Here is a 12,911-nt window from a genome sequence, read left to right as displayed (position 1 = left end):
CTGGCAATAGCATTGAGGGGTTCCAAGAAGTGGAGGGGAGTACTCAGGGGAGGAGAGGAACACCGGGTATCTCTTTACGCGGACGATTTATTGGTGTATGTGGCGGACCCGGCGGAGGGGATGCCAGAGATAATGCGGATACTTGGGGAGTTTGGAGAATTTTCAGGACATAAGCTGAACATGGGGAAAAGTGAGCTGTTTGTGGTGCATCCAGGGGAGCAGAGCAGAGAAATAGAGGACTTACCGCTGAGGAAGGTAACAAGGGACTTTCGCTACTTGGGGATCCAGATAGCCAAGAATTGGGGTACATTGCATAGGTTAAACTTAACGCGGTTGGTGGAACAGATGGAGGAGGACTTCAAGAGCTGGGACATGGTATCCCTGTCACTGGCAGGGAGGGTACAAGCGGTTAAAATGGTGGTCCTCCCGAGATTCCTCTTTGTGTTTCAGTGCCTCCCGGTGGTGATTACGAAGGCTTTTTTCAAAAGGATTGAGAAGAGTATCATGAGTTTTGTGTGGGCCGGGAAGACCCCGAGAGTGAGGAAGGGATTTTTGCAGCATAGTAGGGATAGGGGGGGGCTGGCGCTACCGAGCCTGAGTGAGTACTACTGGGCCGCCAACATCTCAATGGTATGTAAGTGGATGGGAGAAGAGGAGGGAGCGGCGTGGAAGAGATTGGAGAAGGCGTCCTGTAGGGGGACTTGCCTACAAGCCATGGTGACGGCGCCGTTGCCGTTCTCACCCAAGAAATACACCACAAGCCCGGTGGTGGTGGCTACTCGGAAAATTTGGGGGCAATGGAGACGGCATAGGGGAAAGACGGGAGCCTCGGTGTGGTCCCCGATAAGAAATAATCATAGGTTTGCTCCGGGGAGAATGGATGGGGGATTTGGAACATGGCAAAGAGCAGGAGTAACACAATTGAGAGATCTGTTTGTAGATGGGACGTTTGCAAGTCTGGGAGCGCTGACCGAAAAATATGGGTTGCCCCAAGGGAATGCATTCCGGTATATGCAACTGAGGGCTTTTACGAGGCAACAGGTGAGGGAATTCCCGCAGCTCCCGACGCAGGAGGTGCAGGACAGAGTGATCTCAAAGACATGGGTGGGGGACGGTAAGGTGTCAGACATATATAAGGAGATGAGAAACGAGGGGGAGATTATGGTAGATGAGCTGAAAGGGAAATGGGAAGAAGAGCTGGGGGAGGAGATAGAGGAGGGGCTGTGGGCTGATGCCCTAAGTAGGGTAAACTCATCGTCCTCGTGTGCCAGGCTAAGCCTGATACAATTTAAGGTGTTACACAGGGCGCATATGACTGGAACACGGCTTAGCAAATTTTTTGGAGTAGAGGATAGGTGTGCAAGATGCTCGAAAAGCCCAGCGAATCACACCCACATGTTCTGGTCATGTCCGGCACTACAGGGGTTTTGGGTGGGGGTGACAAAGGTGCTTTCGAAGGTAGTGGGGGTCCAGGTCGAACCAAACTGGGGGTTGGCTATATTTGGGGTTGCAGAAGAGCCGGGAGTGCAGGAGGCGAGAGAGGCTGATGTTTTGGCCTTTGCGTCCCGAGTAGCCCGGCGCAGGATACTGTTGATGTGGAAGGAAGCCAAGCCCCCGGGTGTGGAGACCTGGATAAATGACATGGCAGGGTTTATAAAGTTGGAACGGATTAAGTTCGTCCTAAGGGGATCGGCTCAAGGGTTCACCAGGAGGTGGCAACCGTTCGTCGAATACCTCACAGAAAGATAGAGGGAATGGAAAAGAAGAAGACAGCAGCAGCAGCCCAGGAAGGGGGGGGGGGGGAGGAACCAGAGGGATTCTCAGGGATGTTAATATATAAGTATAATATGTATAGGTTGTTGTTATAGATAATTGTATATTGGACTGTTAAAACATATTTTTGGAGAATATTTATCTGGGACAAGGCAGTTGCCATTTAGTTTTGTTTTTGTTTTTGTTTATATATTATTTATTTCTTGTTTATAAAACTGGCCATTGTTATTTATATTGTTATATTACTGTGTAAAGGATACACAATGTACTGTGATGGTTGGCCAAAAATTTTCAATAAAATATTTTTTTTTAAAAAAAGAACAGCTGCCCATCAGGCCTTTCAATCTTGCATCACCCCAGCAGGAAATTACATTGGCCTTCAGCTAGCAAGGCACCTCGGGGTGAGTGCAACAAAACCTTTCTGCCATGTTGCTGCACTGCCCCTGATGTGCTGTACACCTCTCTGCTGGGGAAAACCTATTCCTGCCTATACCTCCACGCCTAGCTGGTCTTCATGGACAGCACCGTGCTGCTGAACCTATGGACCCTCCTCTGTCACTGAGTTGGGTCAGTACAGTGCCTGGAATTGGGGATTACAGGGATCTCCTTGGCCCTGATGCCACCTAACAGTGTCTATCTGGACAGCACTGTGCTGAGGGACGCATGCAGCCGACGCAACAAATGTCCAAAGTTCAACCAAGGGTGGAGTGCGAGGTTCGGTTCGGGGTAGGGAGGGTGGGGTGCTGTGGCCTGATGAAGACAAGGGCGGCAATGGGCAATATGAAAGGAGAGGTGTGCAAGGAGAGTAGAATGGGAGAAGAGAGAGGACTCATGATGGCAGGCAGAGAGCAAGGAGATGGATGAAGGAGATGAACGATGGAAGACAGAGGGAAGACCAAGGGGAGGGAAGCAGGACCCCAATAAGACTACATGAAAAGCTCACAAACAAGGGGGTCAAAGGGATATCACATTGTTTACTGGAAAGAGATGTACAAAGACTCCAGATGTGATGGGTAGAGGTCCAAGTGGGGCATGGGCTGGTGTAAAGGGTGGTTGAATAGTGGAACCGATTTCTTCTTGAGGCTGCTAGCATTTTTCCTCTGGATTGCTGATATCCTGCATGATATTATTAGTTGTACAGCATATTTTGCATTTCTTGCTGTGAAAATAGTTTGTTAGTCACACAACACTGCTATATTTGCACATACTGTGCTCTCTCTCTAACCTAACCTCTCACCAATTCCTCTCTTGCCATTTTGAATGTCTTCTTACTGCCCGGTCCTTCTCACTTCTGCATTGTTGGGCCCTCAGATAACAATGTTCGTCTAATATCTATACCAAGTTTAGTTCTTTACCGAAATGTGTATTATGCAGCAAATGAGCACATAAAAAGCAGCAACAATATCTGAAACTGCAACAATAATTTATCACATGCCAAAATTAGATTGAATTCAAAAACCTTCGAAATGCCACAAAAACAAACGAAATGAACAAATTTTAATATTTAGAAATAATGAATAAATGTCTGCAAGATTAAAGATTACGACATATGTAGCGGAATTCTGCTGGAACAGGCAAAATAGTTTGACAATACTCACTGGAAAAAAATACTTCCACAAAAATGACAAAGAACTGTTCAAGACTAATTCATTTAATGTGTGCGTTGTGCCACATGACCAAGGTTAGAGAGTGAGTCCAAGGCGAATTGCAGACCAAGGCTGATATGCTGTTGATAAAGTGCTTGAGCCATTTGATGTATCCTTGTATTGTAACACATGCAAGGCTATGTGTTCCAATAAACAGCATCAAAAGATCCTGTGGTCATTAGTACCAATGTTCTCAAGGAAGCGAGAAGAGGATAAACGCTTGCAAAACTAAATACAGTACTGCCGCTAATGCTTTAGTTCAGATGATTTCCACAAAACACAACACTTTAATGGAAAGGGTTACCTCTGTAAGTTTGTTCCACAGGTCATTCCTTCCTGCATTACCATACATATGTTCAGTTAAAAAGTCCTAGATTGGATAAAGAAAAATCTGAATTGAGAAGAACCTCGACTCATGATTTAGCAAAGAATTCACTCGCGGAAAAAAAACGCAATTGTGCTAAGTTGTATGCCCTTGGGACTTCAATTTACTTACGGTCACAAATATATCAAAACTATGAAGTCAAGTAATCACATTCCTGCGCACATAAACTCTTTCACATGAAATCTTGCAGCAGGAGCAACATTGTCCAGAATGTAAACAGTGGAGCTCTGGCCCCAATCCTAAATTACCAGTAATCCTGGCAGTTTCATATTTGTTGTGCCTTCAGATTTCATTAAATGATTGATGCAGCCTCTTCAGAAGTAAAGAAACTGTGGAGAATTCGGCAGAACATACGACACAGTACAGCCAAAGATAAGCCAGTTCTACTGAAAGGGTTCTTTCGTAATTAGCTGGTGTGATTGAAGTGTACATTGTTCTTTCCAAATCCATGATAGGCGTCAGAATGAAAAGAAAGGCAGCAGTGTACCTCTGCAATATGTTCCAGCCAGGGTGAACACTCTGTGTCCAATTTTAACTGGGGCAAGAGGTGAGCGCGGAGCCACCTAGGCAACTGTCACGCTCAGGCCATTCCAAATCCTGGCCCTTACTTATATATTGTCAACACCAATCTACACACGCACCGGTAGCAGAAAATAAACCAGTTTGGTTCTCCTAGATAATTGGCAGTAATTTCTGCTATTTCCCTTCAGCGATCACTGCTTGCAGGAATAATGCAATCAGCAAGTCTATCCTTAACTAAGAATCATGAAATTGTTAATGAATTCTTAAAAGTGAAAAGCCGTTCATCGATATCGTTCATCGACCTACTTCTGCTTACGTCTTATGGTCTAAGGATACTTATATCTGTTCATCGATATGTCAGTGATATTGCTTTTAATACCAACTTGGGGAAATCTTCACGACTGGATCTTGGAAGCCATTACAATGACTTCTCTAACTATGTCAGTTAGCCATGAATGTGAAATTGTGATGTCAGCTAATTTGGAAAAAAACTTTGACAGTATAATGGGTTGCAGGTAATGATGAAATATCAACATTCACTAAACATAACAGATGCAGAACGTGCAAACTTGTTGCTGCCTGTTTATCTGCATGTTGGCTGCATGCAGCGAGCATTAAACGCACAACGGTCTACTCTGCCTACTTCTGACAGAAGCTCCCTGCACACACACACTAATGCCCTCACTAAAATGGCAGCCAGTACAGCTAACACTTGGCATAGGTACATGTTCAGCAGTCACCATTTTGGCACCCATAGTGACATAAAGAACTGGCGCTTTCGAGCGGAATTTCACAACCAGCAGTGCTAAGAGCGCATTGGCGGAGCAGACTCAATGGGCCAACTAACCTACTTCTGCTTACGTCTTATGGTCTAAGGATACTTATATCTGCTTTCAGGAAATGGCTGCTGCCTTGAACATGAGATAGAATTGCAGGAAGAAAGCCTGAGCTGTAACAATGCATAGTCACAGTTCCTTAATTTTACTTGACACTCTTCTTTATTGTGTATATAATATATTAATTAATACATTTTAAATAACAACTCAATAGTTCCATAAGTGTTCAACCTTATCCATTTTGAGCATAACTTATGAATTGTTAATCTTTTGCTAACATGTAATAATCAGTCGAAGTAAATTGCTGCTCACATACAGTGCAATTATAATAGAGAGAACAATTCTTTTCTTCTCCTAGCTCTGCAGGGATTGTTCAAAAGATTTTTTAACAATTCATAAGTTATGCTCAAAATGGATTAGACAGATCAATGTAGTGTGCTGTCAACAGCATTGATCCCGTCCGAATTTGCAACAAGGATAGCAGTGAGGTTATCAGCGCTTTCCAATATACTGGATGAAATCTGGCAGCAATGTGAGTGTTCACACAAATGCAGGAATCCAGATGATGCTTTGTGGGATGTGCTGTTGCAGTCTTTGCTAATAGACTCAGCATTAAAATGACTGAAACACCATGAACTTGTTGTTCTTGCCGATTTGTTCCACACTAAATAGGACTGAACAAGTTGGGGCAGTAAGTGAGTTTTTAAATGGCGTAGTGAATAATTACTGACCAAGAATCTCTCTCGCCCAGAAAATTTAAATTTACAACTGTGGAGTCTCATTCACTCAGAAGAAATTAGTGTTGGAGAATTTAGAAAAAGATACTTTTTTTTTACTTCTTCTGTTGACCTGTTCCCATATCAAGTATCCTGATGGCTTCTGAAGAAACTTCCAACTTTGTGACCATGTCAGACTTGTAATGATGTATTTTCACAGGCTTCATTTGTGAATATGAAAAGGTTTAATTAATAAGAAAACAGCAGCCTCATGGCTGCACCTATCTACCTACATGTCCCCTGCCGAAGAGAGCGGCACCTCTGGGGTGATTACCCATTCTGAGTCCCAATTGGTCCGTCAAACCATGTGACCCTTTTCTGCTGTGTTGCCCTTAAAGGGACAGTCACCCACAACTGGAGATTGTCCCTCAACTTGTTTCATCCTATCAGCCTGGGCTAGATACAAGCGCAGGTCCCAAAAAATTGTTCTGATCCAATTAATCAGGCAGTCCCATAGCTGGCAGAAAGCATTTGCCAAACAGATGATCTCAATTTAAGAAATCTAATTTGGCAAATGCACAACGTACTTTAATAGGATATACTAATGTGCATGTTATTTATTATATCGCTCTTCCTGGCAGGTGTTACCTGTGAATAGGAAAAATATATTTGACTATGGTACGTATACATCATATCCTATGCCAACCACTGTACGTATGCCCACTGTGGGACTGGGGACAGGTTGACAGAGGGAAAAAGGCATATAGGCCTAAAACAGGAACTATGAAATAAGGCCCTGACTGGAATTGATATTGGCCGTCTGCCAATCAAGTCAACACAGAAACTCATTATCGCTGAATGGAACTTTGTGATTACCCACTTACAGTACTTGTCCCTTTTACACAAAAGGACAAAACACCATGTTATGAATATGTAATTTTGAGACAGTCGTGATCAACTTCATAGCAGGATGAACAATGAGCAAAGACTCCATAATGGGCTAATAGCTGGTCACACAAGAGTGTTTCAGAGGACAATGGATTTGATTTAATCAACCTGGCTGGACATCAGTATCCTGTTTAATGAGTTGAAGTCTTGATAGCACAACAGAACTCAGGCCAGGTGTGTATGGATCATAACTCAGCAGAACCTGGATAGAAGAGGGAACATCGCAACACATTGTCATTGACAACCTGAGAACCCCTGGGAGCAACCATCACAGAAGAGGAGACTTGAATTAGGAGCTCAAAGAAGAAGATATCCACACCAGATGGGCGTAGCCTGGCCAACCTCCTTCACTTCGGCAGTTAATACCTATGGGGGCCGGATTAGCTCAGTTGGTTAGATAGCTGGTTCGTGATGCGAGAGCAAGGCCAACAGGGTGGTTCAATTCCCGTACATGACTGAGGTTATTCATGAAGGCCCCGCCTTCTCACCCTTGCCCCTTGTCTGAGGTGTGGTGACCTTCAGGTTAAAACAGCACCAATCAGCTCTCCCCCTCAAAGCGGAAAGCAGCCTATCGTCATCTGGGACTATGGTGACTTTATTTACTAATAAGTAGCGCTCTCTGGTGCAAGGGTCAAGGATGTCTCGGAGCGGCAGCAGGACATTCTGGGGGGGGAGGGGGCTTGGGGGGGGGGGGGGAGAGGGTGAACAGCCAGCTGTCGTGGTGCACATAGGCACCAACGATATAGGTAAAGAAACGGGACAAGCTGAATTCAGGGAGTTAGGAGTTATACTAAAAAGTAGGACCTCAAAGATAGTAATCTCAGGATTGCTCCCTGTGCCACGAGCTAGTCAGAGTAGGAATGTCAGGATAGATAGGATGAATGCGTGGCTCGAGAGATGGTGCAAGAGGGAGGGATTCAAATTCCTGGGGCATTGGAACCGCTTCTGGGGGAGGTGGGAGTAGTACAAACCGGACGGCTGCACCTGGGCAGGACTGGAACCGATGTCCTAGGGGGGGTGTTTGCTAGAGCTGTTGGGGAGGGTTTAAACTAATGTGACAGGGGGATGGGAATCAATGCAGGAAGTCGGAAGATAGTCAAACAGGGACAGAAACAAAAGGCAGTAAGGGGGAAAGTGTAAGGCAGAGGAGCCATACTCAAAAATCAAAAAGGGTGACAGGACAAAGTACAGTGACCGAGGGGAGCTCAGTGAATAAGCCCAGTAATACTAAAAGGAATAAAATGGGAAGTAAAAACATAAATGGTAAGCGATGCGGCAGGTTGTTACATGAAGATATGGGTTCAACGACAAGGAAAATTAGGAGAAAAGTTAAGAGGAAATATAACTTTGGGGAGGTTACTGATTGAGGTGTGATTCAAAACAGAGGTATAAAAGCCAACATAACTGTACTTTACCTGAATGCTCATAGTATTCGGAATAAGGTAAATGAGTTGATGGCGCAAATCATCGTGAATGACTATGATTTAGTGGCCATTACTGAAACATGGTTAAAGGATGGTCACGACTGGGAGTTAAATATCCAAGGGTATCAAACTATTCGGAACGACAGAGTGGATGGTAAGGGAGGTGGTGTAGCTCTCTTATTTAAGGATGACATCCGGGCAATAGTAAGGGATGACATCGGTGCTATGGAGGATAAGGTTGAATCCATTTGGGTGGAAATCAGGAATAGTGAGGCGAAAAAGTCATTGATAGGAGTAGTTTATCGGCCATTATGGGGCCGATAAACTACTCCTATGGGGGGATCTTATAGTAACATTATGGTGGGGCAGGCAATAAACAAAGAAGTAATTGATGTGTGTAGAAATGGTACAGCAGTTATCATGGGGGATTTTAATCTTCATGTTGATTGGTTTAACCAGGTCAGTCAAGGCAGCCTTGAGAAGGACTTTACAGAATGTATCTACAATAGTTTCCTAGAACAGTATGTAATGGAACCTACGAGGGAACAAGCGATCCTAAATCTGGTCCTGTGTAATGACACCGGATTGATTAATGATCTCATTGTTAGGGATCCTCTCAGAAGGAGCGATCACAATATGGTAGAATTTAAAATACAGATGGAGGGTGAGAAGGTAAAATCAAACACTAGTGTTTTGTGCTTAAACAAAGGAGATTACAATGGGATAAGGTAGACTGGGAGCAAAGACTTTATGGTGAAACAGTTGAGGAACAGTGGAGAACCTTCCAAGCAATTTTTCACAGTGCTCAGCAAAGGTTTATACTAACAAAAAGGAAAGACGGTAGAAAGAGGGAAAATCGACCGTGGATATATCTAAGGAACTAAGGGAGAGTATCAAATTGAAGGAAAAAGCATACAAAGTAGCAAAGATTAGTGGACTGGGAAATCTTTAGGGTGCAACAGAAAGCTACTAAAAAAGCTATAAAGAAGAATAAGATAGACTATGAGAGTAAACTTGCTCAGAATATAAAAACAGATATAAAAGTTTCTACAAATATATAAAACAAAAAAGAGTGGCTAAGGTAAATATTGGTCCTTTAGAGGATGAGAAGGGAGATTCACTAATGGGAGATGATGAAATGGCTGAGGAACTGAACAGGTTTTTTGGGTCAGTCTTCACAGTGGAAGACACAAATAACATGCCAGTGACTGATAGAAATGAAGCTATGACAGGTGAGGACCTTGAGATGATTGTTATCACGAAGGAGTTAGTGATGGGTAAGCTAATGGGGCTAAAGGTAGACAGGTCTCCTGGCCCTGATGGAATACATCCCAGAGTGCTAAAAGAGATGGCTAGGGAAATTGCAAATGCACGAGTGATAATTTACCAAAATTCACTAGACTCTGGAGTGGTCCCGGCGGATTGGAAATTAGCAAACGTGACACCACTGTTTAAAAAAGGAGGTAGGCAGAAAGCAGGTAATTATAGGCCAGAGAGCTTAACTTCAGTAGTAGGGAAGATGCTGGAATCTATCATCAAGGAAGAAATAGCAAGGCATCTGGATGGAAATTGTCCCATTGGGCAAATGCAGCATGGGTTCATAAAGGGCAGGTCGTGCCTAACTAATTTAGTGGAATTTTTTGAGGACATTACCAGAGCAGTAGATAACAAGGAGCCAATGGATGTGGTATATCTGGATTTCCAGAAAGCCTTTGACAAGGTGCCACACAAGAGGTTGCTGCATTAGATAAAGATGCATGGCATTACGGGTAAAGTAGTAGCATGGATAGAGGATTGGTTAATTAATAGAAAGCAAAGAGTGGGGATTAATGGGTGTTTCTCTGATTGGCAATCAGTAGCTAGTGGTGTCCCTCAGGGAGGGATCAGTGTTGGGCCCACAGTTGTTCACAATTTACATAGATGATTTGGAGTTGGGGACCAAGGGCAATGTGTCCAAGTTTGCAGACGACATTAAGATGAGTGGTAAAGCAAAAAGTGCCGAGGATACCGTAAGTCTGCAGAGGGATTTGGATACGTTAAGTGAATGGGCTAGGGTCTGGCAGATGGGATAAAATGTTGACAAATGTGAGGTTATCCCTTTTCGTAGGAATAACATCAAAAGGGAATATTATTTAAATGATAAAATATTAAAATATGCTGCTGTGCAGAGAGACCTGGGTGTGCTAGTGCATGAGTCGCAAAAAGTTGGTTTGCAGGTGCAACAGGTGATTAAGGCGAATGGAATTTCATTGCTAGAGGGATAGAGTTTAAGACTAGGGAGGTTATGCTGTAATTGTATAAGATGTTAGTGAGGCCACGCCTGGAGTATTGTGTTCAGTTTTGGTCTCCTTACCTGAGAAAGGACATACTGGCGCTGGAGGGTGTGCAGAGGAAATTCACTAGGTTAATCCCAGAGTTGAAGGGGTTGGATTATGAGGAGAGGTTGAGTAGACTGGGACTGTACTCGTTGGAATTTAGAAGGATGAGGGGGGATCTTATAGAAACATATAAAATTATGAAGGGAATAGATAGGATAGATGCGGGCAGGTTGTTTGCACTGGTGGGTGAAAGTAGAACTAGGGGGCATAGCCTCAAAATAAGGGGAAGTAGATTTAGGACTGAATTTAGGAGGAACTTCTTCACCCAAAGGGTTGTGAATCCATGGAATTCCTTGCCCAGTGAAGCAGTTGAGGTTCCTTCATTAAATGTTTTTAAGATAAAGATAGATAGTTTTTTGAAGAATAAAGGGATTAAGAGTTATGGTGTTCGGGCCGGAAAGTGGAGCTGAGTCCACAAAAGATGGGCCATGATCTCATTGCATGGCGGTGCAGGCTCAAGGGGCCATATGGCCTACTCCTGCTCCTAGTTCTTCTGTTCTTATGCTCAGCTGTGAATCTGAGTTGTATTCTCTGTACTTGATTTTGAAGATTGTAATACCCAAATAAAATAGAGTTACAGTAGAGAGTGGGTGCTTCCTCGTGTCTGTCTAAGCTGTTCGAGAAAGTTTTTCTCAGTCAACACCACCTTAAATGCTGAACACTTAAGTTAACTGGTAAATGTTACAAAAGTTACCAACATTGCAAGTGCAGTCCAAACCTATTTGCATTCTTGGGATTTTATTGTACTTGCATTGAGAGACATGCATTGCACTCACACCTAGATCAGAAAAGTCATGCACAGCATTGTAAGATGATCATATGTAACCAGATATATAACAATCATTTTTGAAGACTTTTACCCACCTGCAATCCTATTTGAAATATATGCTGTCCCATAAAGTTAGCCACCATTCGAATCAATGCAGCACCCTTGGAATTAAAATCACAGATATTTTAATTACAATAAATGGACAGCAAGTCTCCAAACAGGAATCACCTCAATTCTGCTTTGTATCTGTAGTTTTTTAATGGAAAACAACTGCTAGCCACTTGCTGAACATAGACCCACTTTAATATTTTCTTCTGTCCTCTTTTATTGTAAATTTCTGTTTGTCCTTGGACCACCCAGTGATCTTGTTTTGTAGCTCAGAGCAGACAAGACTGCATATGTTCAATCTATGCTGCCCTGTATCTGTGGGAATCGAACAATGCCAACAGGTCCCCGTGCTCATTCCTCCTGCTTATTAGTGTCTACGAGGAATGACGTCCGGTGGTGCCGATGTGCTGAGCAGACGCATATCAGATGGCTCTCCTCCCAGTTGGACCCGACGCAGTGAATTCATTTGAGCTTTTGGCCCTAAAACCTCCCCAAATACAAAATACAACAACAGTGCGAGAAGGAAAGAAGATGCCCGCAAACAGCAGCTCGAGGGGACGAAGGGGAGTCAGAGGCAGAAGCGGAGGAAAGGGGCAGGAGCAATGGGCGGACGGACCAGCGGCCCCACGGGGCGAGGCGGAGGCCCAGGCGAACCAGGAGGGGAAAGATTGGCGATCCGAACAGCGGAGCAGGAGCGGAGAACGACATCACCCCCCCCCCCCCCCCCCCACCACCACCACCATCCCCCTGACACAGGGGGACGGATGAAAGAACATTTAAAAAAAGGAACTGACAGCCATGAGGAAGTGAACAAGGTGATGGTGAAGGAGGTGGTGACGGAAGCGATAGCCACCCTTCAGCGCACAATCGACGGCCTGGGACAGTCGGTGGAGGCCCAGGAAAAGACGATCCTGGACCTGGAGAAAATATCAACAGTCCAGAGCGACAGGATCGTGGCTGTGGGGACTGAGGTGAAGAGGTTGGTGGCGGCTCAGAGGAACTTAAATGGGAAGGTCGAGGACCAGGAGAATAGGTCCAGGCGGCAAAACGTCCGCATCTTGGGTTTGCCAGAGGGGATTGAGGAAAGGGACCAACGGGCTTCATCGCCCATACGCTGGGCAATCTAATTGGAAGTGAAGGCTTTCCAAACTGTAATGACTTAGACTAGGCCTTTGAGATTGGCCAATTAGAATATGAATTCCCTGATTAGTGGCGCAATCAGGAAACCCTTTCTGTATATATAACAGGGAGTTCAGATCCTCTGCACCCCCGGTGTAGACAGCAAGCTGAAAGCACCTGGTTGTTCAGCTGTTGGTTTAGTAAATAAAAGGAATTCTGATGAAGCAACTTCTGCCTCCGTGGACTTAATACACAAACCCCCCTGAAATCGACAGGGCACATAGGTT

The 12,911-nt window shown here is 44.3% G+C and overlaps 1 protein-coding gene across 1 annotated transcript in view; it reads right to left on the bottom strand.

The window, feature by feature from the left end:
- The window catches only part of LOC140396468 (thyrotropin-releasing hormone-degrading ectoenzyme-like), a 172,525-nt gene that overhangs the window by 42,131 nt on the left and 117,483 nt on the right, over positions 1-12,911 (bottom strand). The window contains exons 7-8 of the mRNA XM_072485115.1: positions 11,493-11,558; positions 3,724-3,789 (exon numbers count right to left, since the gene is read on the bottom strand). Coding sequence (XP_072341216.1) covers positions 3,724-3,789; positions 11,493-11,558 — 132 coding nt within the window. The remainder of the gene's footprint in view (positions 1-3,723; positions 3,790-11,492; positions 11,559-12,911) is intronic.

This window comes from Scyliorhinus torazame, chromosome 19 (assembly GCF_047496885.1).
Source record: "Scyliorhinus torazame isolate Kashiwa2021f chromosome 19, sScyTor2.1, whole genome shotgun sequence".
Taxonomy (NCBI): Eukaryota; Metazoa; Chordata; class Chondrichthyes; order Carcharhiniformes; family Scyliorhinidae; genus Scyliorhinus; species Scyliorhinus torazame.
Note: the sequence above shows the minus strand (reverse complement) of the source record. Positions and strands in the feature narration are given on the sequence as shown.